The sequence below is a fragment of the Rhea pennata genome, chromosome 15 (assembly GCF_028389875.1).
Source record: "Rhea pennata isolate bPtePen1 chromosome 15, bPtePen1.pri, whole genome shotgun sequence".
Taxonomy (NCBI): domain Eukaryota; kingdom Metazoa; phylum Chordata; class Aves; order Rheiformes; family Rheidae; genus Rhea; species Rhea pennata.
Genome location: NC_084677.1, coordinates 1701850 through 1729158, shown reverse-complemented (window position 1 = coordinate 1729158; position 27309 = coordinate 1701850). Strand labels below are relative to the sequence as shown.

General features: G+C 44.3%; 1 protein-coding gene across 20 annotated transcripts in view; it reads right to left on the bottom strand.

The window, feature by feature from the left end:
- Window positions 1-27309, bottom strand: part of MAPK8IP3 (mitogen-activated protein kinase 8 interacting protein 3) — an 86326-nt gene that overhangs the window by 31718 nt on the left and 27299 nt on the right. For 10 of the 20 annotated variants that reach the window (XR_009959949.1, XM_062588005.1, XM_062588015.1 and 7 more), the window contains exons 5-9: window positions 18456-18479; window positions 14001-14052; window positions 8882-9128; window positions 6811-6913; window positions 4037-4155 (exon numbers count right to left, since the gene is read on the bottom strand). Coding sequence is in view for 19 of the 20 variants with exons in the window: in XM_062588005.1 (XP_062443989.1) it covers window positions 4037-4155; window positions 6811-6913; window positions 8882-9128; window positions 14001-14052; window positions 18456-18479 (545 nt within the window). In the remaining variant the exon portion in view is untranslated. The other 10 variants (XM_062588012.1, XM_062588024.1, XM_062588018.1 and 7 more) reach the window with 6 other exon arrangements.

Sequence of the window (27309 nt, the reverse complement as noted above, 5' to 3'; positions counted from 1 at the left end):
TTTTTCACAGTATGTTTCATAAGAAGAATAGAGAAAACAACCCCTGTATCTCAGTAAGGTTGAAAATGTGAGATTCGCTTAGAGAAAGACTAACAGAAACTTAACACTAGACACACTATCCCTAATAACAGCAATCCTAGCCAGGAGAAAAAGATTGTTTTTTATGCTTTATGAAGAGGGATCATTGTATTTCCTTTCTAAACGAAAGGTAAAGATTAAACAGTGTCCCTCCTTTCCATGTATTTGCAAAGCAAAAAAGGACAAACTATCTCTCCATAGGGAAGTAATTTTACACTTAATTTAAAAATTAAAAGCTGTGGATATTAAGGTAGTGGTTAAAACTATAGGCCAGTCAGCCTCACCTCCATCCCTGGAAAGGTGTGGGAACAGCTCATTCTGGATGTCATCTCCAGACATATGGAGGAAAAGAAGGTGATCAGGAGTAGCCAGCATGGATTCACCAAGGGGAAATCCTGCTTAACCAATCTGAGAGCCTTCTAGGATGGAATGACTGGCTGCGTAGATGAGGGCAGAGCAGTGGACGGTGTGTACCTTGACTTCAGCAAGGCTTTTGACACTGTCTCCCATAACATCCACCTAGATAAGCTCAGGAAGTGTGGGTTAGACGAGTGGACAGTGAGGTGGATTGAGCACCGGCTGAAAGGCAGAGCTCAGAGGGTCATCATCAGTGGCGTGGAGTCTAGTTGGAGGCCTGTGGTTAGTGGCATCCCCCAGGGCTCAGTACTGGGTCCCATCCTGTTCAACTTATTCATCAATGACCTGGATGAGGGGATGGAGTGCCTCCTCCGCAAGTTTGCTGATGATACCAAGCTGGGAGGAGTGGCTGACACACCAGAGGGCTGAGCTGCCATTCAGAGAGACCTGGACATGCTGGAGAGCTGGGCAGAGAGGAACCTCATGAGGTTCAACAAGGGCAAGTGCAGAGTCCTGCACCTCGGGAGAAATAACCCTAGGCACCAGTACAAGCTGGGGGCTGACCTGCTGGAGAGCAGCTCTGCAGAGAAGGACCTGGGACTGCTGGTGGATGACAAGTTGACCATGAGCCACCAATGTGCCCTTGGGGTCAGGAAGGCCAATGGTATCCTGGGCTGCATTAGGAAGAGTGTTGCCAGCAGGTTGAGGGAGGTGATCCTGCCCCTCTACTCAGCCCTGCTGACGCCTCATCTCCAGGACTGTGTCCAGTTCTGGGCTCCCCGGGACAAGAGAGACATGGAGCTACTGGAGAGAGTCCAGTGTAAGGCTACAAAGATGATCAGAGGGCTGGAGCATCTGCCCTCTGAGGAACGGCTGCGAGAGCTGGGCCTCTTCAGCCTGCGGAAGAGAAGTCCGAGGGGGAACCTCATCAATGTGGATAAGTACCTGAAGGGAGGGTGTCAAGGGGATGGGGACAAACTCTTCTCAGTTGTACCTTGTGACAGGACAAGAGGCAATGGGCAGAAACTGAAGCACAGGAAGTTCCGCCTGACCGTGAGGGGGAATTTCTTCACTATGAGAGTGATGGAGCACTGGCACAGGTTGCCCAGAGAAGTTGTGGAGTCTCCTTCTCTGGAGATATTCAAGGCCCACCTGGATGCAACCCTGTCTGAAATGCTCTAGGTGACCCTGCTTGAGCAGGGAGGTTGGACTAGATGATCTCCAGAGGTCCCTTCCAACCTTACTGATTCTATGATTCTATGATTCTATGGTAAGTTAATCTTACAGGGGCACTGTAGAACAAAGTCACTACATATTTTCATTAGAAGTGGCAGCTTCCAAACAACAGATGTCTCAAGACCCAAGATACATCATTGATCTTCAGGCAGGCTTACTTAAGAGATGAAGCACCTTTGACTAACTGGAATTGTGATGCTCAATTTTTCAAGGTCTCCAGCTGGCCAACTAAAACCTTTGGCCCTTTGAAAATAACAGCTCCCATTTCTCATTCAGTCACTGTGTCAGACGCCAGGATTCATGATGTAATCCAACCGGCAAGTGGATTCTAGGACGGCAAGCTTCCGGGAAGGGGGAAATAAATTGTTCCAAGCAGTTCAGATACTGAGCAAGTCATTTTCCTGGACAACAGCCTTCAGAAGCCAACATTCCCTGATGTCTCAGCCATTTTGGGGAGAGCAGGAAAGCAGCAGCTGGCACAAGGAGGTATGTGATCAGCGGCAGGTTGCCATATAACAGACCATACACTCTTCTAAATAAGAGAGCACCTGAAAACCAAGAACAAGTAGTTGGACCAGATTCTCAATGTTGTAATGCTTTGATTCTGCTATGAAGAGAGCTGCCAAAGATGTGTGGAGGCTGGTTAACCAAAACTCATGCCACAGAAGGCAGATGAAGCTTTAATGTGCACACGTAGTTCTTACTCTCATCTTCACTCTGAGCAGTACTCCCAGCCACTTTTCAATGACTGCTAACACCCAAGTTATTCCCGAGAATGGAACTTCAGTTTTTCCATAAGAACTTCTAAACTCAGATTTTGAGAGTATCTGCACACGTTGGCTTCAGTTATTGGCAGAGAAAGCATTTGCTTTCACCTGGGGTCTTCTACTGATTCCTTTCCTCCACCGATCTTGAGTTTGGAACAAATAATAAATGTCTGAAGACTATACGCAATGGTCATCATTCCTTCGATTTGTGCCACACACAACAGCTGTCTTGCAGAGCTAACACCGTGCTTCGAAAAATAGAAATCATCTATATCAAATAGCTATTGCAAGAGTCCTGGTGGTAGTCTGTATCTTGTTCCTATATCCTGAAGTTGCACAATTGCCTATAAAAATACCAATTTCAGAGATTTTGTACTAGATAAAGCACAAAGTACTGGGCTAGCCTACTTTTCAGTCTTCAGTCCTCTCCTTCACAGTTAAGTCATCAGCAAATAGATTAAAAACTATCTTCCCTGCTCCAACATACTCTTTCGGAGAGTCTTGATGCAAGGATCATACTCAAAAAGGTGACAAGTATCTTCATAATTTTCAGTCTTGCAAAGATGAGTTGCTGCAATTCTGTGTCATGATTCAGCTGATCCTGTTCTGGATTTATATCCAAAAGCGCTTCAGTAAAAACTGTCTTTCCAGAACCAATTATGAGATAATCCAGAAGCAGCTCTTATGCCAGCAATCACCAGAAAGGAAAGGTATGCTTTCAAATCAGACTTCTTGCTACTCAATGCATGAAAGGCACTTTGTCCTCATGTCTCCTAAGGCTCTTTAAATCGAGCAGCAAAACTGAAAGTGAGCAACACAGTTTGAACTTTATCAGTTGCCTGCATTGTCTGAGTATTCAAACCTCACTCACATTATCCTGATTAAGGACAACATTCAACAGGACAAAAAACATGCTTAAATTCTGCCATGAATTACAGTCTACACAGTCAGAGACCAATACCAAAAGATATGGCAAGGGCTCAGACTGCAACCAAAAACAAAATTGCTTCTCTGACTGCTTCAAAGTCCTGGTCAGGAACGTAGAATATAACCAGACTTTCGATATGACAAGCTCCTTTCAAGATCAGCCTAGAAAGCGATTACATTCCCAGACTGACTATAACAAGGTAAAAGTCACGGAACAGATCATAATATTGCCACATGAAAACAAAGAAATATTGTCTGCTAAAACTTCAAAAAGTTAACACAAAGAGTTACTTTATTGCAGACTTCAAACAAAAAACTTTGTTCTAAGTGAAGGTGCTACTGTGCAGAATTACTGGGGAGAAAATTTGGGAGAAGGGGAAGGAGCAAGCTTTGTCTTCAAAGCATTTGTGCAGGAGAATCCCATACAAAAATAACTTACACACATAAAGACAATCCAAAATAAAGCTACCCAACCATTTAAATGAATTTCTAAGTACATATTACTGTACTGCTGGTACATATTTCAGTCACAGTATGCCCCAAATTTCATGCCATTTTTAAAGGACATACTTCCAAAATTCTGGAAAAAAAAGAGAATTGAAATACTTCTAAAACCTTCACACAGTTTTCACTATACCAGAGAGAACAGAAGGGTTCTAATAGGTTTTTACCTAGCAGATCTGCTCCTTCATCAACATCCCCAATAACCTCGGACCCTGCTGTGGAAAGTTCATGATACAGAGAGTCTGTGTTGATGCCGAATGCTTTGTTCACAATCCCCTGTGTCGGGCTGTTGTTGGAAGAAAAAAAGCAAGGACTCTTGTTACTTGGCAACATTTAAGCTAGAACATTCCTCTCTGAAATGCTGAGCATCGCAGACCACTGTAATTAAAACACTGGGAGCAAGTTTATACTTGTGCACCATGGACTGATTCAGTGAATGTATTAAGTAAGAAAAAACTACATTTTATTCCTCTTATCAAGGTACTTGACAGTACTTATCATACACAACCTCAATAAAGCTGGCCTTGCTGATTCCTTTCCAAATCACAGTAATTTATGACTATTTAGCATGTGACGGAAAACTTTCAACTCGCAGAAGCTCTCAAGTCTGACTTTTAAACTGTGCAATGATTCCCACACACCTATCAACCTAGACAGAACCCTTTATAGCACTAGGATCAGATATGGATTCAAATCTTGCAAACCACGATGGCCTTCTTTTTTCTTTCCCAACTAGTAAGTGAAATTAGCCCAAATGGCTGGTTTCTTCTTTGGGTGAGTTCACACGCAGGAATCCTTATTCACATGTCAGTTAAATGTATTTCAGTAAAGGTAAATCAAAGAGAAGAACTTTGGAATTTGCAGACTGAATGTTATCTAATCATATCACAGGCGAGCACATTCCCACATCTTAGTCTCTTTTCTACCATCAAAAATCTTGTATTGCTTGACAGTCTCATGGCTCAAAGAGAAAAGAGCTGTTCTGGGAGGTCACAATAACAAAGGAGGAAGCCACTTCTGGGACTGTCAGTGCATATTCCAAGAATGGGCACTAACGCAGATATAAAGACTTTTAAATGCCCCGTGTTGCTTGAGGGAATCAGCCAGCAGGAAGAGACACCCAGCAACATGTCCAGCAGTCTAATAGAAGCGTAAGTACCCCTGGGGGCTAGCTCAAGTTGTGTGACTTTCTTGTACAAATCACGTCTCAAGTGATCAAGCCTGGAAGTCACAAATGTGTTATGTTAGCTGTCTCCGGTATTTCAGGAGTACAAAAAGCTACAGAAAAAGGAGGAAAAGTAGGGTTTTTTTTAACTATAGAGCTACGCAGGCATGTAAGAGCAGCGTGGGAGCACTGAGGAACCACAGATGGGTGTTGTGACTGTATCAGAATTGATCAGTTCACACAGTACCTAATGGACAGTCACAAGTGACAAGAAGCAACTAGCATTCAAGTTCTGACTTGAAGACAATCCAGCTTGACCCTCTTTAGCAATCAGCTTTTAGCAGCTGTATGTTTCTTGAAAGCATTCTGGTTTTAAAAAGCAACAAGCACAATGTTCAGCAGCTCCAGAGTTAGCTCCTATCTCTTTCCTGTGGCTTTACCTCACAGACTACTCTGCCCAAACAGCTCCTGGTGTAGCAACGTTCTCCATTCCTTTCTCCTCAGGTTCAGACTGATCATCAGGCTTATCTCATCAGGCACTTTCATCTTCCTTGCGTAGAGCTGGCTCAGCTACCTGTATTCCTCCTGCTGCTGACTCTAAAAATTGCCCATATATCCTATATATACTGAGGGGAGCTTAATTGCAAATACAGTCTAGTCAAAATTATGACTACAATATACTGATTCACAACAGAGAAATGCATCTTTTATCGCTGCTCACATACGCTTCTAGATGAGGATGCTCAACAAGGGGAACTAGTCCAGATTTGGACTGTAAGAAAATCTTGCCTTGACTTTATTAGGGTAATTTCACACATTCCTGTAAGAGTTTGGGGGTTGGTTTTAACAGACCCTTGTAAAATTACCCACCAGACCTTGATAAAAATGAATCAACGAACCCAGACTACAAATTCTGGAATAACAGCTGCCTCAGAAACAGGGTGTCAAAATTAATCTCCTTTAGAACCACAGCAACACAGGACTCCAGTGCAACTCCACCAACTTGGACTCTGTCAGGGTCCTGAGTGCACTAATGGCCTTTATTGCCCTGAGCAGCCTCATGTGGGACCACCACCCACAGACCTTCTGTCCATTGGTCCAAGGGTTCCATAGAAAGCTCATACCTGGGCTTTTAATTCTTAACTGAGTTATACTGTAGGTATGTCTTCAGCCCTGTCTCCTGCTGCTCCTGAATAGTCCCTGGCCCTAACTCGTCCCCTCACCTTGCTTGGGGTTGTTGATGGAGCCTGTTATTGGCACCTTGCTCAGATCCTGCAGGACTGCACTAGGGTCAGTGAGGGAACCCCCAGCTCCTGGAACATGCTCCTTTGGGGAACAGCCCTGCTCTTACTGCTTGCTCTCTGATGCTTATGGTAAGTAAAACTGAAAAAAACTTGAGTTTTAAAACTAAATTCAGAACTGATCTCCTATTAGACAAATGATATCTTTTCCCTCTCCTTGAAGTCTTAAGCCTCTGTCCCCTTTTCCTGTGTTAAAACTTCCGATGTTATGTTTCCTTGTCGTCCCTGATCCAGCAAGGCAAACTACCCTGTCTCAAACAAACCCAGTTCTGGGTCAACTGGACAGATTCCTACCAGATAACCAGCTGACACTTTCCTTCGAGAACTTGAGAAGCTTCAGAATCCCTCATATTTCCACTAAGGAGAACATACAGGCTTAAGCAAACAGCTGCATCCTGAACTCAGTGTGAGCCACAGTATCTATTCTTCATTCCTCACAAAGTCAGACTAAACAACGGAATATCACAACCAGTACCTGTTACCAGTGCGTTCCAGGCGGGGATCTTGACACATATCCAGCTCTGGTGTAGAGTCTATGATGTCCTGAACATCAGACCACTCATCACTGCTTCCCATCCCTAGATAAGACAACACATACGATCTAGAGGATCAGGACTACCAAAAGATGGTTCTAATATCAGGAATATTCGGGGGCTCTGAACATCAAGCCTTCAAAACTTCATGGTGTCACGTGCAAAGTATTGAAATAGGAATAGAAAGGGGATGATTACCTGGAGTCACAAAGGCACCACCAGTTCCGGGAAGGCGGCCTTCACAATTCCAGAGGATTCATTCCAGGAAGACACGTAACTGTAAGTGAACCCCTCACCATACCTGGGTGCCACCAAGATCACTGGGATGGATCCCCAGTACAATGTGATAATCAGAAATACTCGACCTATTTAAAAACTTCAGAATAAACTTTCTGTCTCTCAGCAAAAACCGTTCGCTTACAATGCAGCTTTGGCCAAGATCTAAGAGCCCACAGTAATCTTCTCTCTTCACAGAGATTACTGAGGTTATGAATTGCTACTGACTCATTTTAGAAGAATAATTTGTCAATACAAATTCTCGAACTTATAACTGTTTTAGATGGCCATTACAGTGAAATTTCACTTAGAAGCTGCATAATGCTATCTATTAAATCTAGTCTGTTTTTGTATCGCCTGAAGCCAATATTCAAAGAAAATAAGATGTTTTCCACTGTTGTCAAGCTTTATGTATTACAAATCAAAGTGTTCAAAGACTCAGATTTACACCTATCTCCCCAAAGCAGTATGAACACAGGGTTTATTCAAACATGAAATTCTTGAAGAATTAGAGACTCATTTATAAACTCTATTAGTCCCTTAACTGTGTCAGATGTGAAATTTTTGACCTTTCCAAACAGCCTTAGCAACCAAGTATATAAAGAAAGCCCCTGACAATTTAAGTGTTGATTTTATTGTTTTAGGCTGGCACTGTGCACCAGTTGGCAACAAACGCCATGTCTGAAGACAAAGCTTGATGTGTATCTATTGCCAAACTAGAGATCTATACACCAGTGCTTTGCAGTCTCATGGTAACCGAGCACTCCCTCTCTTTATGTTTGCAGAAAAGCTTCTCAGCTTGAAAACACTTTGAGTACCTTTTCTGCAGGTTCTGCTCTAGGGCATTTGCATCTCTGGCAGAGAATTATTTATGCATACAATACATAATTAAAATTCAAGTATCTGAGTTTCTCTACAGCATAGAGATGTGATCCTACATTACACGTGAGAAAGGTTGAATATGCAGAATGCTTAGAAAAGATACAACTATCTGTTTTAAGCATTATCCAGTACTAATGCATATACTGACCTGTCTTAGCCAAGATCACAAAACAGGCAGCAATTTAACAGTTGGCTATGCAGAAGCTATATGTTTTTATAAAGCACTACACCGGTGTCTGGCAGACTGACCTCTGTAACCTGGGAGCCCCTCAGCTGCTAATATAAATAAAGAATGGGACTCAAATCATAAAAGTTCTCAAACAAAAGCTACAACAAAAGATGTTGTATGTTGTTTTATGGTTTCAATTTGCTAGAAGCCCAGTTGTAAATGTTAGTAGAGGAACCTCCTCTGCATTACAAGGATTAAAAGGATGATCCTCAGGTTCAGCTGCTAACCTTGGAGACCCAGGCTCGTTCAGGTATTCCTGCACAGACTTTCTTTATGATCTTCCACTAGTTTTACAGTCCTTTTGCATGCAAGTTCACAACCTGTGAAACAGATCATTTCTCATTTCTGCTGCAAATCTAAATACAATATAGGCAGGGGGCTGCTTAGATACTACATTGGCAGAGCTATATTAAACACCACGGAAACCCTCTTTCATCATGTCATTCCACCATTTTGTTTATTTAAATAGCCTGGTGCTAGAAGCTTAGGTGACAGCTTTCTTCACTAGATGTCATGAATTCAAATGCACAGAGGACTCCAGCCAAGTGGAGAAAAAACAACTGTAACTTCCAACAATTTGATGGGTTTCTTATATTAGAAATAGACTAATTTCTAAGTTTCCATACCTATGCTGACATTCCTCATCTCCTGGGTGACCTGGACTTCCATGTTCCGGCTGTTCCGCTTTTCTCGTGCCCTCTTATTGCTCTTGGCTGTGCCATTGTATTCACTGACGGACTGGATGCTCTCATTCAGGGGGGTGACTGCAGCAGAGGGCACAGATGACGTGGGAGTGTTGGACTTGGTTCCAGTGGTGCTCGGTGTGGCAGCTGCTGAGGACTGTCCGGATTCGGACATTTCATCTTGGGGGCACTATGACAATTCCAGAGCAGGAGAAGAACAGAAAGCGAAAAGCACAGCTATACATTTCAATCAATCTCCCATGTGTTGGTTACGGCTGCCTTAAAGCATTATGGAAAAATGAGTCTCATTCATCACACCAACTAATGTCCAGAGCTCACCAGTCACACTTGGCAGTGCAACCACAAGGAAGCAGTGAGTTCTTGTGCTGAACTCAGCAAGCAAATCCTACCTATTTAGGGATTGATATCCTTCTTCCTTCACTGCTTAGTATTGGTCTTCAGAGGTCACAGCATGTGATCTCCTCATCATGCATCTCAAGGAAGATGGCCTTATCAAAGGTGAAAAGCACCTGCAACTTCCACTGACTACATTGGAAGCTGAAGCGTTTTAGCACTTATGGTAAGCCAGACCAACGTTTTCCAAGAGCGAAAGGCAACACAGATACTGCTTGGTAAAGATCTGAATTGGCCTTTCAGAGGATGCTGTCATTACTCTAAGCCATTACAACAACTGCGGTGCTAGCACTTTGACAGAACAGAGAAGTATTTTTGACACTAAACTGCAGAAGCAAAGTGGATACCAAGCTGCGATGGTCTGAGTTTGTTAGCAGGGAGACCTATGTCCACCTGTCACTTTACCCAGAAGCCAGCCAGGCATGGATCCAGCTTGACAACAGAGCAGAACCAGCTATGATCTCCCCACTTTAAAATGACAGAAGACCCAAGAATTCAAAAATCAGAAGTTTACAAATTAACACATGAGATGGATTTCCAGTGGGAAATGTGCACAAATGGGTCTCAGATTTGCAGACATGACAGCCCCATTTCTCGCAATACCACCTCCCGAAAAACAGGCGAGGCTTTCTGGACTCTGCCAGCATTTTACACTGTGACCCTTGTTTGTCAATTAAAGCGGGACTGCTTCACAACCCGGCAATGAACTTCCTAACCAATGAAGTAATCACTCCCAGACCCAAATGAGAGCTTCCTGTTCTTCACGGCAACCCACTCTAATTACTCCCCGCAGGGAGACGACAAAATAAATTTTCAGAGTTATACATGATAATGAGTTGCAATAGGGTGCGGTGATGTTCAGTAGCTGCACATGCAGACCCAGCTACAATCTTTACTACTTGCCTCTCTTCTCCTGTGCAATTGATAGAAAGCTTCTGATTCTGCTCAGAAGCTGCTTCATGCCTCCTAGCCTTGGAGCTGTGATGCTGTTTCACTTCACTAATTTGGAAGTTTCATTCCGTTGTTCTAATAACAACTTCATAACATGACAAAAAAATTCAAAATGGAATGAGAGAGAAGACTAAAAAATGGTGACTTAACCCTTTGCAGCCATCTTTTTTCTTTTTCTTAAAAAAATGGAGTCTTATTAACATATTCCTTTAGACTGTCCTCTGTGTGTTTGATCTTAAAATATCCTGCTGTATATTGCACTAGGGAAGTCAGAGGTTTTACACTGCATCTGTGCCTTTATACCAGGAATGATATATTTTAAAACTACATTACCATTAAATATGATCCCTATTTTTTGTATATTGTTCTTGGATTGTCAATCCAAACAACATCATATTCCTGCACGGACTTTCAAATCATCTCCCAGCACTTTTGCTGTTTTTTAGCAACAAAACTGAGATGGGGACATTCTACTTAGGCTGCTACATGTGGAAAAACACACTTCCCACCTCTACTTCATATTCCTGTTCCAGGAGCTATTTTTCTAATGTGTAAAGAAAAAAAAATCAAACCAGAATAAATATGACCCAGTGAGCCTTGTGCTACTTCAGCTGCAATCTGCCTGCTGTGCTGTCTAATTTACAAAGGGACAAAGAGCACCGAGTGTAAAGTACAATTGTAAAACCTCTTTCCCACAAACAAAACTTCTCCTGTATGGAACTGAGATGGTCCCGTACCTCCTCTATGTCTACAGGATAACCACAGCCTGTGAGGATCTTCACACTGTAAAACAGACACTCAGCTGGGTCCAGTGTCATTCCTTATTCTTAGGAACTAGATGTCATTCAGAAATGCTGTATCATCAGTGCCTATAGGGTTATATTTGTATCAGAAACATACTCGGTAATTTCTTTACTTACTCTTCTCCTCAACCAGAACTCACCAGTGACAGTCACTCTGATCTTACGCTTACCCTTCGGTTATATATCTGAATTTTACATTTACCTACAAAATGTCCTTCATATACTTAATAGCCTGCTTTGGAGAAATCCACTCTCAGACTGTAAATACTACCAAAGCACTCCTCTTAACAATCCAGAAGCTCTACTAGACTTCGCTGAATCGTCTTTCTATTTTCCTGAGTGCTATATTAATACTACATATTCCGCTAAGTCCACAGCTCTTCTCTACAGCTGAGGAGGCATTCTCCATAACCCATAGCTCACCCAAAGAATACTCTCCATAACCACCACTTACCTACAGCCATACCTGTCAACCTCCTAAACATCAAATGTGTAGTAGTGACCTCCAAAATGCATTGCAAAGGCCCAACATTCATAGCAGTCATATGTCACCATGAGTAGCCACAACTGTATGGTTACAACACTGAAAGCATAGTACATAAAAACAAAAACGTTAAAGACTTTCATCTCCAAAACATTACATAAAATAAAGGTACAACTGAATGTAAAAATAAAATAATATAATGACAGAAATCAAAACAAAATATAGTAATAATAGGTATGTAAGGACACTTAAGGTAATAACTACAGTATCACCCCTGGAGAAGGAAAACTAGTCAGAAGATTCAGGATACACACTTTGGGAAGGTGAGTTACGTGTATTTAGTTGACAGCGAAGTATCAGAGCTGCTGAGGAAGAGAAGAGGAGCACATCAGCAGTAAAGCTGAGATTTCAGCCATGCAAAATATTTAAGAAACAGCATTTCAGTCAGAGAGTGCATAAGAAGTTTGCAGGAAGAAAATCTCCATTCCAAATTGCAAATCTAGTAAGTCCATCAATCATTCCCTTTAATTATTCATATGCTTGCTCCAAACTCTTAGGAAAGCCACCGTAATAAACTATCCATCCGAGTTTTCCATAGCCCAAGCACTCCAACTGCACCTATTAGTTAGTCTCCTAAAACCCAGTGTCTAGATCCAAATTTCCCTAACAAGCACCAACAGCAAGCCCTGCACTACCTGTTAGGTAGACCCAGAGCAGCACACTAGTACCTCCACACAATGTTCTCCTGTAACTAGAAATGGATTTTTGGCCTGACAACAGATTACAAAGAGTCAGGAACCCATTATCTGAATATAGAAATCAAAACGTTTAATTTATCTGAATTCCTGTCATATTCTCCTGCAATGTTGACACTGAATGACTGTTGAGTACTACTCAACACTTACTAAAAAGCTTTTAGAGGCTCCGCAATGATGCAGCTGAATTAAGCCTTAGCAAGTCTATGGAAGATGGATCTAACTCCAGCTTTCTCCTAGCTCTCTTCCAAAAGCTAACCTGTACTGCACACGCCTAATCAATAGAGAGCTCTGGGGTGTGTTTACACCATTCAGTACAGCACTGTCTGGAGATCCCAAGGAATAAACTAACTCCAGAACTGGAAGCAGAACAGTCTCTGTAACTTTTGGTTGCTGCACATGTCCTTGTAGCAGTGCAGCGTTGGCAGAGCACTGCCCTGCTTGAAGAAAAATGTTCATACTGTATTTTCATTTCCCACTCCTTGATTGTATCATTGCACTGTGGTATTGCTACTCCCTAATTTCAGGAACCACACGCCAGAAATTATTGTAGGACCTGATAGACATTTTGGGAAACGTAGCATCTCACAAATCTGTGCACTTCTAACACTAATCTTTGGGTCCGAGAACAGTCTCCATCCTACCCAAGGATCTTGCTTATGCCCATATCATGCCTTTAGATTTTCAACTTTTGCAACAGCCAGAGGGTTGATGCAGTGTTAAGGTCTGCACTATGCTGGGCCTTGCTGCTTTCCAAAAGCAGAGTTAAAAATAGAAGCTGCTGCTTCATGTTCAATGCACAGAGCTGTCAACTAAGAGTACAACTTCTGGATCCTGGGGCTCAATACAGTCTCTGAAAGGTAGAACAGAGCATCACAAGCAACAGGTGGGACAATGCAGCTGCTCCAGCACAGGTGCAATGCTGTGAGGTTTCTGGCAAGCCACAGTGCAGAAGGCAGCGTATTGAAGGTGACACAATGCAAGTTTAGAGCAACAAACTAAGTATGTAAGGAAATGAAATACCTGAAGTGTAGTGTAAGACTTAGGTATCCAGATAGGATTAGGACCCCTTTTTACTGAAGATCGTAAGTCCATAACTGTTATCAGTCAGAAAGGACAAACACTGGAGAGCAAATGCAACCCAATGCCTGGTCCCAGCTGAGGTGCAGAAGCATTGCTCTTATAAACAGAGGAGGTGGACAGGTTCCACCGTTTCCTCTCCCAAATACGCTATAAAAAGCAATGGACTTATCTTCTCTAAATGCCTAACTGCCTCCCCGCACACTCTTTTCCACTTGGGTCCAGGCAAGTAAGAGAGATTAACACTGAGATGAGAAGATGACAAGAAGCATGAGGAGCTGTCAAATTCCCCCCCCCCCATTCGTCAGATCTGCAAAACGCTGGCCTCCCACCTACAGCACACTACTAGAAAGAGTAGATGCCCAGGAGGGAGAGGCTGCAAAGGGTTATGGACACAGACTGGTCTCTGTCTTAATGAGAACATGGGATGCTATCGACAGTTGGAGAGCGGGAAACCCTTGCTCCGTGATGGTCTATAAAACCTTGTAGCTGGAGTTGGACTGCAGCTGGCCGAGGTCACTCAGGTGCCAGTGGTCCAGTGTTGGGACGATCTTGGCCCCTATCTGCCCACGTACCATTCCATCCGCGAGGGGGAAGACGTTCAGAGAGTTAGGACGTTCCTTCCTGCTAAAAAGAGAAACAGAGGGGTGGGGGAAAGTAACCAGTTAGCCACTCACAAGGTTCTTACAGGAAAGAAACCACACACTAGCTCATGTGAAATATTAGTCACCAGAAATCAAATTGCACTCCTGCCCCTCACTCAACAGCTGTGTGGACTCCAAACACCCACACTTCCATGGTGTTGTCTACTCAGTCCCATGGTGGCTAGTGCTAGAGCTGTACATCTTCCTGGGGAGACCCTATAGAAGGGGAAAGGGGCCAGGAGACCACAACAGGCACAACTGACTTCATGGTCAGTATGAAAGATTCCAGGGGAATGAAAAAGTGCAAGGGACTGTGAGTCAATTTAAGTTAACGTATGCTCTAAGAAATAGAAGGCATTGTAGGAAAATAAGCCAAAGCAAACAACTCTCTTTGTGAATACCATGCAGCTGACACCTCAGAGCTCCCATAGATCCTAGAGATCTCATCACTGAGTCACGAAGGAGGCTTAATTGAGTGTCACCTACATGGCACTTCTGTATATCCCAAATCTGGTTTGCTCCAACAGCAGAAATCAGACTTTTGGACTACTTCAGATAGAAAGTCACTAATCAAATTACTTAAGGAAGGAAAGTAACAATTGCATTCTCCGATCACCTCTCTGTATTCATGTTACAATCCATCCAAAATTCAGGACGCAAATGAATACATAAACGAACATATCAGTCATATGGTAAGATGTCTGCAATGATGTTTCCTTCACCTCTCATTTTCTCTGGCAATTGTAGGTGACTAGCTAGCTTTGGGTTTGACTGTGAATATATCAGCTGGCACAGATTTTAAGACTAAGTTCCAATGGAAGAAAATCTAGAGCAAGCAGCGGAAGTGGAAAAAGCTGCAGCAGCAAGCCAAAACCAGCACTGCTTTTTGTAACAAGGGAAGCAGGCCTGCAGGGACTGGAGCAGACATTCGCTCAGCAAATCTCCTCAGCAGTCTCCACGAGCTGGGTTCCAGGGGTACTGTAGCGACAAACAAAGCTGATCCTCTGTGTGACATGTACCCACAAAGGAGTTCAGTAATGATACTCTACCAATTCCTTTATGGCTCTATTCCCCCTTTGCTCTATTTCCCACTTACTGGTATAGGAAGAGGTAAAATCTTCCCATCTGTACACCAGGATTAGTAACACTAGACCGTAATGTGTCTTTTCTTTAATGATCATCAGCACTGGTCTAATTGCTATGCAAACAAATGTTTGGCTGTGTGAAAGGTGAACAGATTTGCCTAACAAATCAATATTGAGACTTCAAAAGCAAACTAAGCAGATGGGCTTGTTTGAGTTACTACACCAGGAACAGGGCAGTAGTAAAGAGTCCCCTCTCAAACGCAGATACATTTCCCTTTCCCGTAGGGCTCCATGTTGATGCTGTGGGACGCTGCTCCTAGACACAGAGATTTTTTCTCCTGAGACCTGGCTAAGCAACCGTTACAACTGCTCCTCTTGTGACCTTGCATGAAAATGACTGCAACAAAACCGAAAACCCCCTGGGACCAGTGCAAATGCACTAACACAGAGGCTGATGCAAGGGCCAGCTCATTTACAGAGAAAAGGGCAGAGTGTGAACAGAAGAAACAATGTTTGTGCAGAAAAATCAAAATGCCCAGCCGTTCCCTCCTCATTTTCTCATTGACCTAAGGCACTGTGCTGACATGCCCGTGTAGCTCATGGTGAGGAATAATTGCTTGCTATGGCCCATCTGTGACAGGCAGAAAGGGTAGAAAAGTGTTTCCCACGAAGCTCAGCAAGGAAATTTTGGATGCACTTTTCCTAAGAATCTGCATTTAAATCTTCTCCTGAAGATCCTAAAGATTCATACATGGCAGTTTCAGAGAAAATGGACAAATTCTCTTACAAAGGCAGCACATAAATGTAGACTTTAAAGGATCACTAATCACAGACACAACCTGAATAAGCTTAGTTTGGTTTACAGAGTAGATACAATCATCTGTCAACAGATACATGTGTAATTGGGATTATCAGTTTCCTTTCAGCCTTTCCACTCAGAAGGAATGCCTATACGGTGCTTGCTACTTTTTGAAATCAAAAGTCACTGCAGAGTTATAGCAAATAGTACAAGAGAGACATGGAGCTACTGGAGAGAGTCCAGTGTAGGACTACAAAGATGATCAGAAGGCTGGAGCATCTGCCCTCTGAGGAACGGCTGTGAGAGCTGGGCCTCTTCAGCCTGCGGAAGAGAAGTCCGAGGGGGGATCTTATCAGTGTGGATAAGAACCTGAAGGGAGGGTGTCAAGGGGATGGGGACAAACTCTTTTCAGTTGTACCTTGTGACAGGACAAGAGGCAATGGGCAGAAACTGAAGCACAGGAAGTTCCACCTGACCATGAGGGGGAATTTCTTCACTGTGAGAGTGACAGGCCACGGGAACAGGTTGCCCAGAGAGGCTGTGGAGTCTCTTTCTCTGGAGATATTCAAGGCCCGCCTGGATGCAACCCTGTCTGACGTGCTCTAGGTGACCCTGCTGAGCAGGGAAGTTGGACTAGATGATCTCCAGAGATCTTCCAACCTTACTGATTCCATGATTGTATTAAAATACTCCACTGTCGTTTGCTTAAATACTGATTAATTATCTCTATCCTGCCATTTATACCAGCTCCAAATATGTCAGGATGACAGATTTGTAACAAACTGTATTTATTCTGACTTTCTTGCTACCTCTTCTGATCCTACTGCTATCATTCCAAGACCTTAAGGAGTTGCAAATGTGTTTTACTTTGTAAATAACTCACTAGTGAAACTTTCTTCCCCTGATATTAAATCTTCACCCTTGTCACCATACTGATCTAAAGCCCACAATAAGCTCTAGTCAAGTAGGTGCAAGAGACCATGAAAAGATTCAAAAGTAGAAATTGGAGCTTTATGCCACGAAGAGGGAAGATTCCTTGTTTTATGATTAGTGATATAATGTCCCAAAAGTCCCAATGATCCTGTTTTTACAGAATCACTCTGCTCAGGAAGAAAACCAAATATTTTTAAGCCATTTTTGGAGCTGTTTTAAATGTTAGTTCCATACATTTCCCCCTTTTCAAGTTAGGATGATGGTCCTAAGGGAGTCATGCTTCACAGGTGGAGAAAAAAGTAAGTGGAAAAAAGCTCCTGTAATTCTCTAAAACATTTCTAAAAGGAGTATATTTTCTACAAAATAAATGGTGCACAGAGAATACCTAACAGTATGCTACAAATACTTTTTGATGCTACACTGGGATGGCTTAACAAAACTCACTGGCTGCATTGCCATTTCTTAAAAATTTAGCCATCACCTACACATGCTGACAGAAACATTAAACTATACTTCCCCTTTAATTTTACATTCCTATGCAAACATACACAGTTAAGATGGAAGAGGATGCAGTACTCAGTGTGCAGTGAATGCATGAACTCTGCCTGAACAAAGCACAGAGGTGCACAGTCTCGGTAGCATCAGAATCCGTAGGATCTTCAGGGAGGCACTGTAATGCAGATTGTTAGGAAAACTGCTTTCAGAATTTCCTTGCCAAGATGCTTTGTTAATACTTTCCTGTCCCTTCTCCACCTTATGGAGAAGGGGGAAGGACACAATCTGGAGAAGAGATAACTGTAGCTTTCCGGTCCTGGGGATGACTTTACCAATCTGGTTTTAAAGTAGTTTAGAGTATCCTCAAGGCTGGTCTAAATTTTGAGTGCTCACTACAGCCCTTTGGAGCGCCTTCATAAACCAAATTCTTCCCCATATAGAGAGACTTTTAAAAATGTATTAGGTCTGCTTTATATTTATATAGTAAATGTCAAACTCCTCAAAAAAAAAGGTTTACAGTAGACAAAACATGGGATCAGGATGCTTTTTCAGCAACATCCTGAAGCTTATAAAACATAACAGAACTGTTTGTTTGCCAGCACTCGAAGATGATAATTGTTCTCTTTGTAGGCTCAGGGCAGAGGACCTATTGCCTAGGCTGAAGTCAGAAGTGTCTTCTGAGAGTCACCAACAACAGCATCCATCTCTGTCCTGCTCAGAAAAACACAGATGCTTTGTATTGTATGGTAACTTAAAGGAGAAAAGACCTTTAAACATTCAGGGATGGAAAATGTAAAACATCTGATCGCACGGGACCGATTTGGGATTGAAATTCAGCATCTTCTGATTTTGAGTGCACAAGATTCTTCCTGACATACTAATGCAGCAGCTTGCTGGCTTCCCTTGCATCAGCCTGACAAACTGTCACCTGTATGAGCAATTCTAACACGGATATTAGTAGGCAGAGATGGCAAACAGGCCGGTACAGTACGTTCCCAGCATCACACTGTTGGCACTCAACCACAACCTCCAAAACGAAGATTAACAAAGTTAAGATGCAGCAATAGGATTTACCTTTTCCTCCATGACTGGCGATGACTGCAGTGACAAACATAACAGCCAAAACAGAGCCGCAATTGCACAAGAAGCAAGACAAAAAAACAACCATTAGAGAGCAAAAGATCATGCAAATGTGCAGCCCTCCAACAGACATGTTGCATCCATGCCCCCATACTCACACAGTGCAGAAATGCAAACCCCACTCCTCTCCCCTCTCTGATGGCGAGAAACACCCGTGTACCCCGACGCTTCTTGCAGAAACGTTTCTCAGATTTATAGGCAAGTTTACTTAGAGCTCTCGTGGGCTTATGCAAATATGCACCTATGTAGCATAACCACACAAAACACACCCAAGCACATCCACAGATGAAAAGGAACAAACATTCACGTAGACACCTAGAAAGGCTGTGAGAAATGTATGCCCGTATCTCCCCTCAATGCACATCAGTGCACCACAATGCCCAGATGCTGGTGCTCATCCGTACCCAGCTGTGTACTGACATGGAAACACACATCCAGCAGAAATGTTTGTGCTAATACAAATACGGAGCCATACACACACACACACAGGAACAGTGCAAAGCTTGAAATGAAGGAAAAAGCCCTGTTTCCCACTGGTTGTTCATACAAATTCAGGTCAAAGTCCTGTCAGGGGCTTTGACAGACATACAATGTATAGCATTTCTTTTTTCCCCTCTCCCAGGAGACTAGCAATACGCCACACTTAAATCCCTGAAAAACTGCCATTTCTCTAGCACAGAGAGGCAACTCCTGATGAAAATTTTGCCCTTCACCCCAGGAGAATGGTGGTCTTGCAGATATGACCAGTAATGTTTTTTACTGCGCTTCTCTTTCACCCAATCATAGCATGAAGCCACCATTAATTTGAGCTTATTAGAAACTTAAGGAAGGGAAATCTCATTAAAACTTCATCAACTTCTACCATGCAGTCCAAAGCCGGCAGACACACATAAGAGCCGCTATTTAAAACAGGGAGGCTCTGAGCATGCTTTCACCTATATTGTTTTTATATTTTACAGTGGAAGAACTTCCACAGATATATTCCTATTTGCAGATGCATATGTGGGAAAAGAAACAAGCCTAACATCCTTATCCCATTAATGTTGTGACACAAGGATCAGCCTGGGTTCTGGGAACATGCTAAATTCCCAGACCACCATGGGGAGAGGAGAAAGAAGAAGAATAGTCAGACACAAAGGAGGTTTCATGAATGACACCTGCTCTTGTATTCAGAACATCTACAAACTACCAGTTCTTTTTACGTCACATCTTATTTTGCATTCTGCACCCATCAGGCTTGTCCCATTTGCCTAGAAAGACTATTGCATCTATTGCTATCATTTTGAAAATAGATTTTTGTATTTTAGACAATCCATTTGGGTACTGTGTTCACCATAAACTTCAATCAAGAAATGGCCAGAGCAATCGGCAGATACCAAACTCTGTAATTATTTTTATTATTCTAAATCATTGCCTGTTGTGAGATTAATTCACAGTTTTGCAGAAAACATAACACCAAGATAACTCACTACAGCCCATTAATATCCATCACAGCCTTCAGTAACTCCTCTCTAGAAGAAATACTATAAAATATTCTGTATAGTTTCTGGAACATCTGATTGTCAGAAGGGGAACGGTAAATACTTGATTAGGGAGGATCAAGCACCCTTTGTTCAAGGGCATAAGGCCCAGAACACAGCCAACAGATGCAGCAGTTTGTAAAGAAGGAGTCCTCAGCTCAGTTCAGACTTGCATACACATCCTCAGATGTGGTTCTGATGCATCACAGTGCCTGTTCCTCAGCGGCTGTGGGAGTAGCTCCACTTGCCATGTCAGAGGCTTTGACCCAGACTGAGCTTCTAATGGAGGATGCAGCTCTGCAAGTCTCAGGCTGCAGGGAGGCTGGGGCAGCGGGTCCTCCTTCCTGTCGGAGGTGTGCTGCTGTAGAAGAGCTGTGTCACCAACTGAAGGAATTACAGGAGGAGGACAGCAGGCTCCATATCAGCCTGCATATCAGAGAGATGAGAGGAGAGAGAGATGGACAATATCTTCTTGGAGACCCTACAGCTTCAAGAACCCCAGCTGGAGTGGAGACACAGGCAGAGTCCATGCCTAGCAGCATGGTAAGTGGAAACTCCAAAGAAGGTGAACGCTGGAAGCTGGTGACTCTTTGTACCAGGAGAAAGGCTCCTGTTCCTACTGAAGGCTTGCAGTTATAGAATAGGCTCACTGCCCTCAAAGCTGAGAAGGAGAGGACATACTTTCAAGCAAAGCATATGGGCTGATGGACCCTGAGCCATGCAAGAGCAGCCATGTTGGAGGAAGCAGCAGGTGATAGTAGTGGATGACTCCCTGCTGTGGGGGACAGAGGCACCCATCTGCCAACCTGACCTTTCATCAAGTGGTTTGCTGCTTGCTAGTGGCTTGAATCTGAGATAGGTGGAGAGTCTGCTGAGGTTTGCCCATCCCTTTGACTATTACCCCCTGCTGCTCTTCCATCTGGGCACCAATGATACTACCAAGGACAACATGAAGTATCAAATGTGACTTGGGAGCTCTGGGTGCAGCAGTCAAAGGTATAGGGACCCAGGTGCCTTTCTCTGCAATCTTACAAAGAAGAGTGAAAAATGTGAGGAGGAATGGATGGATGGATACTACGAGTCAACAATAGGTTGTGCAGCTGGTGCTGGCAACAAGGTTCTGTTTTTTTATCACCTCTGGACCCTGTTAGAATATCCCAGGCTACTTGGGAGAGACAGGAACCACTTCACCAGGTGGGGCAAAAACCATCTTTACCAACAGGCTGCCTGACCTGGTAAAGAGGACTTTAAATTAGGAATGATGGTGGAGAGAGTTACAGGGAACTCTCAACAGTCAACAAAATAGGACTTAAGTGGGGGTATCTGCTGCATCTGTATGTAGAGAATGAAGTACCTACAAGACATTAGTATGGAAAAGCCTCTCTGACTCTGGCAAATCAGCACACTTGGGTGTGTCTCTGAAGTGCCTGTGCCCTAATGCATGCCACACAGGAAATAAGCAGGAGGAATTAGAAGTCTGTGTGCATTTGCAGGGCTATGTCTTGTTGGGATTACAGAGACATGGTAGGGTAGCTCAGACAACTGAAATGCTGCAATGGATGGACAGACAGGACAAGAAGGTGAAGAGGGGGAACTATCCTTTGCATGAGGGCAGCTGGAATGTATGGAGCTCTGCCATGGGGTGGACGATGGGCTGACTGAGAGCTTCTGGTAAGCATTAAGGGGCAGACTAACATGGGTGACACTGTTGTGGGTATCTGCTCTAGACCACCACCACATCAAGGAGTAGATGAGGCCTTTTACAGACAGCTAGAAGTAGCTCCACATTTGCAGGCCCTGGTCCTCACGGGGCACTTTAACCACCTCAATACCTGCTGGAAGGACAACACAACAGGGCACAAGCAATCCAAGAGGCTCACAGAGAGCATTAGTGACAACTTCCTGATAGAGGTGCAAGAAAAGTGAACAAGGAGAGGTGTTCTGCTGGACCTCACACTTGCAAGCAAGTAGGGCTGGTTAGGGATGGAAAGGTTGAGGGGTAACCTTGGCTGCAGTGATCATGAGATGGTGGAGCTCAGGATCCTGAGGGAGATGGACAGAGAGCAGTATCATGACCCTGAACTTCAGGAGAGCAGACTGTGGCCTCTTCAGGATGCTCTTGGAAGAATTCATTGGGATAAGGTTCTAAAGGAAAAGGCTTTCCAAGAAAGCTGGTCGATATTCAAGGATCACCTCCTCCAAGCTCAAGAATTGTGCATCTAAGTGAGCAAGAAGCTGAGCAAAGAGGACAGGAGACCTGCACTGATGGACAAGGAGCTCCTGGAAAAACTCAAGATGACAAGAAAGTACACCATGGGTGGAAGCAGGAACAGATAACCTTGGAAGAACAGAAGGACACTGTCTGAGTATGCAAGGATGGGTCTAGGAAGACTAAGGCCCATTTGGAGTTTAATCTGGTGAGGAATGTCAAGGACAAGAAGGGCTTCTGTAACTACTCCTCTAACAAAAGGAAAACTAGGGGAAAATGGGGGCCCACTACTGAATGGGGCAAGCGCCTTGGTGACAAAGGACACAGAAAAACCTGAGATACCGAATGCTCCCTTTGCCTCAGTCTTCACTACTGCCCTTCAGAATCTGAGGCCGAAGGGACCAGAGTGCAAAGTCTGGAGAAAGGAAGACTTTCCCTTGGTAGAGGAGGATCAGGTTAGGGATCACTTAAGCAAACTGGAAACAAAGAAGCCCATGATTCCTAATGAGATGCAGTCATGAGTGATAAAAGAGCCGGCTGATATCATTGCAAGATCATTCTCAGTCATCTTTAAGAGGTCATGGTGATCAAGAGATGAGCTGAGGAGTCCAGCTGAGGACTGGAAGAAAGCACACATCACTCCAGTCTTCAAAAAAGGCAAGAAGGAGGACCAGGAAACTAATACTAGTGAGCTTCACCTCAATCCCTAGCAAGGTGATAGAACAACTAATCCTGGATACATTTCCCAGATTAATTTCCAGGCACATGGAGGACAATTCTGGATTCATTTCCAGGCACACAAAGGACAAGGTGGTTGGGAGTAGTCTGCATGGATTCGCAAAGCAGAAATCATGCTCAACTAACCTAATGGGAGTCTCATGGGAGACTTCAACCACCCTGACATCTGCTGGAGGGACTACACAGCAAGGCACAAACAGTCCAGGAGGCTCCTGCAATGCATCGATGATAACTTGTTGTCACAAATGGTGCAGGAGCCTACGAGGAAGGGTGTACTGCTAGATCTTGTCCTTACCAACAGAGAGGGACTAGTTAGAGATGTGAAGGTTGGGGGCAGCCCTGGCTGCAGTGACCATGAGATGGTAGAGTTCAGGATCCTGCAGGAAAGAAGCAAGGCAACAACCAGGATTGCAACCCTGGACTTCAGGAGAGCGGACTTTGGGCTCTTCAGAGACCTACTTGGAGGAATCTCGTGGGTTAAGGCAGTAGAAGGAAGGGTGGTCCAGGAGAGCTGGCTAGTATTCAAACATCACGTCCTCCAAGCTCAAGAGCAGTGCATCCCAATGAGTAAGAAGTCCAGCAAAGGGGGCAGGAGACCTGCATGGGTGAGCAAGAAGCTCCTGGCCAAATTCAGACAGAAGAAAGTACATAGAATGTGGAAGAGGGGACAGGCTACTTGGGAGAATTATAGGAATGCAGTCAGAGTATGTAGAGATGCGGCAAGGAAGGCTAAGACTCAGTTGGAATTGAGTCTGGCAAGGGATGTGAAGGACAACAGGAAGGACTTCTTCAAATACATCAGCAGCAAGAGAAGAACTAGGGAAAATGTGGGCCCACTACTGAATGGCGCGGGGTCCCTGGTGACAATGGATACAGAGAAGGCAGAGTTACTGAACGCCTTCTTTGCTTCAGTCTTCACTGATAAGGGCAGCCCTCAAGAACCCCAGAGCCTGGAGGCAAGGGAGAAAGTCCAGAGAAGGGAAGACTTTCCTTTGGTGGAGGAGGATAGGATTAGAGATGTTCTGGTCAAGCCTGACATCCACAAATCCATGGGCCCAGATGGGATGCACGAAGCGTACTGAGGGAGCTGGCGGATGTTGTTGCCAGGCTGCTCTCCATCATTTTTGAAAAGTCATGGAGAACTGGAGAGGTGCCTGAGGACTGGAAGAAAGCCAGTATCACTCCAGTCTTCAAAAAGGGTAAGGAGGAGGACCCAGGCAACTATAGCCTGCTCAGCCTCACCTCCATCCCTGGAAAGGTGTGGGAACAGCTCATTCTGGATGTCATCTCCAGACATATGGAGGAAAAGAAGGTGATCAGGAGTAGCCAGCATGGATTCACCAAGGGGAAATCCTGCTTAACCAATCTGAGAGCCTTCTAGGATGGAATGACTGGCTGCGTAGATGAGGGCAGAGCAGTGGACGGTGTGTACCTTGACTTCAGCAAGGCTTTTGACACTGTCTCCCATAACATCCACCTAGATAAGCTCAGGAAGTGTGGGTTAGACGAGTGGACAGTGAGGGGGATTGAGAACTGGCTGAAAGGCAGAACTCAGAGGGTCATCATCAGTAGCATGGAGTCTAGTTGGAGGCCTGTGGCTAGTGGCATCCCCCAGGGCTCAGTACTGGGTCCTGTCCTGTTCAACTTTTTCATCAGTGACCTGGATGAGGGGATGGAGTGCTTCCTCCGCAAGTTTGCTGATGATACCAAGCTGGGAGGAGTGCCTGACACACCAGAGGGCTGTGCTGCCATTCAGAGAGACCTGGACATGCTGGAGAGCTGGGCAGAGAGGAACCTCATGAGGTTCAACAAGGGCAAGTGCAGAGTCCTGCACCTCGGGAGAAATAACCCTAGGCACCAGTACAAGCTGGAGGCTGACCTGCTGGAGAGCAGCTCTGCAGAGAAGGACCTGGGACTGCTGGTGGATGACAAGTTGACTATGAGCCACCAATGTGCCCTCATGGCCAAGAAGGCCAATGATATCCTGGGCTGCATTAGGAAGAGTGTTGCCAGCAGGTTGAGGGAGGTGATCCTGCCCCTCTACTCAGCCCTGCTGACGCCTCATCTCCAGGACTGTGTCTGGGCTCCCCGGGACAAGAGAGACATGGAGCTACTGGAGAGAGTCCAGCGTAGGGCCACGAAGATGATCAGAAGGCTGGAGCATCTGCCCTCTGAGGAACGGCTGCGAGAGCTGGGCCTCTTCAGCCTGCGGAAGAGAAGTCCGAGGGGGGATCTTATCAGTGTGGGTAAGTACCTGAAGGGAGGGTGTCAAGGGGATGGGGACAAACTCTTCTCAGTTGTCCCGTGTGACAGGACAAGAGGCAATGGGCAGAAACTGAAGCACAGGAAGTTCCACCTGACCGTGAGGGGGAATTTCTTCACTGTGAGAGTGACAGGCCACGGGAACAGGTTGCCCAGAGAGGTTGTGGAGTCTCTTTCTCTGGAGATATTCAAGGCCCGCCTGGATGCAACCCTGTCTGACATGCTCTAGGTGAGCCTGCTGAGCAGGGAGGTTGGACTAGATTATCTTCAGAGGTCCCTTCCAACCTTACTGATTCTATGATAACGGATGGAATGACTGGCTGGGTAGATAATGAGAGCAGTGGATATTGTCTATCTTGACTTCGGCAAGGCTTGACTTGAGTAATACAGTGCAAAACTGTCTCCCGTAACATCCTCATAGGCAAGTGATCCTTTCCCTCTACTCAGCTCCAGTGTGGCCACACCTGGACTGTTGTGTTCAGGTCTGGACTCCTACATGAAGCTACCGAAGCAAGACCAGGGAAGGGGTACTGAGATAGTGAAGGGACTAGAGCATCCCTCACATGAGGAAGGGCTGAGAGAGCTGGGACCGTTCAGCTTGGAGAATAAAAGGCTCAGGGAGGTCTTATCAATGTGTATAAATATCTGAAGGGAGGATTTAAAGAGGATGGGTCCAGACTCTTCTCACAGATGCCCAGTGATGGAACAAGATGCAACGGGCACATCCTGCCAGAATATAAAGCTTTTTGTTTGTGAAGGTGATTGAGCACCAGAACAGGTTGCCCAGAGAGGTTATGGAGCCTCCTTCCTCGGAGCTATTCACAAACCTTCTGGACAGGCTCCCGAGCAATGTGCTGTAGGTGACCCCACTTGAGGAAAGCGGTTAGACTAGATAGTCTCCAAAAGCCCCCTTCCAACCTCAGCTGTCCTGTGATTCCATGGTAGTGTCTCCCTTGATCTACACATAACTGTGGCTCCCTTCCCTTTATGTCCATTCTGTAAAAAGGCTCTGGTAGCCTTACAAATGAGAATATAAAAAAATCGTATGAACTGATTCAGAATAAAGGCAGGATCTTTCTTAGATACCAGCACGTTGCAGCAGCAAGCTATTCTTGCAGTCAAAGCTACAAAAGGAGCTTTACAAAACCTGTATTTTTTCCTGGCAGATCTGGAAGAGAGGTAGCATGGACTATGCATCAGTTGTTTCAATTTTAGGTAAAACTGTTCATTTTTGAGAAACAGTTTTGCAGAGGAGGCATGTGCAGGTGATCAATTCTAAAGCTTTAAAATCCTTGGACAAGTGGCTACAAAAGGAGCTCATCCAGACCTATTCAGAAGCCTCCTGACCCAATTCCTTATAGGTCTGATTCAGCACTGCATTGTAAAACAGAGAGAACATGTGGGAAAAAAAAAAAAAAAAAAAAAAAAAAAAAAAAAAAAAGAGTAGTCAGTCTGTCCCCGAGTTGAGGGGAAAACTGTTTAAATCTGTGATCTTTCTGCCCTTGTGATGTTGCTAAAACTTTTCTGCCTATTGAATGTCAGTGGGGCTGTGGTGCTCTCTATAGAATTAAAGAAATGGGAAAATGAACTGGCATTTTACTTCAAGCCATGACATGTCATGTCTGCTCTGAAGCTCACAGCTCTCCTAGTCCCTAACTGAGAGATAGAAATAGCAGAAGGATATAAATGCAGATATCAGCATGGCTATTCTTCTTCCTGTAAAATAACTAAATTTTTTCAGCCTAACTGGCATTTCCCACCCACCTGAAATGATCTAGTCTATCCTGTTCACTCCCTACCATGGAGTATCTAAGATCTCTTGCACAGGCATGTCAGCAGAGCCATATAGCACCAAAGTAGCTTCAAATGTGGATTTTTCCTGTAGTTACTGAGCAAAAGTATATCATCAGTATCGAACCAGAGACTGACTCTTTCTTAATCTAGTAGGGTCTCTTGCCTTCCATTCAAATCATGACACTCTGGCAGAAAACAATGTGCTAGTCAGAGAATACCAAGGCTGCAGGGGATCTGGCAGGAGTCCCAGGCTATTTACTAAAGT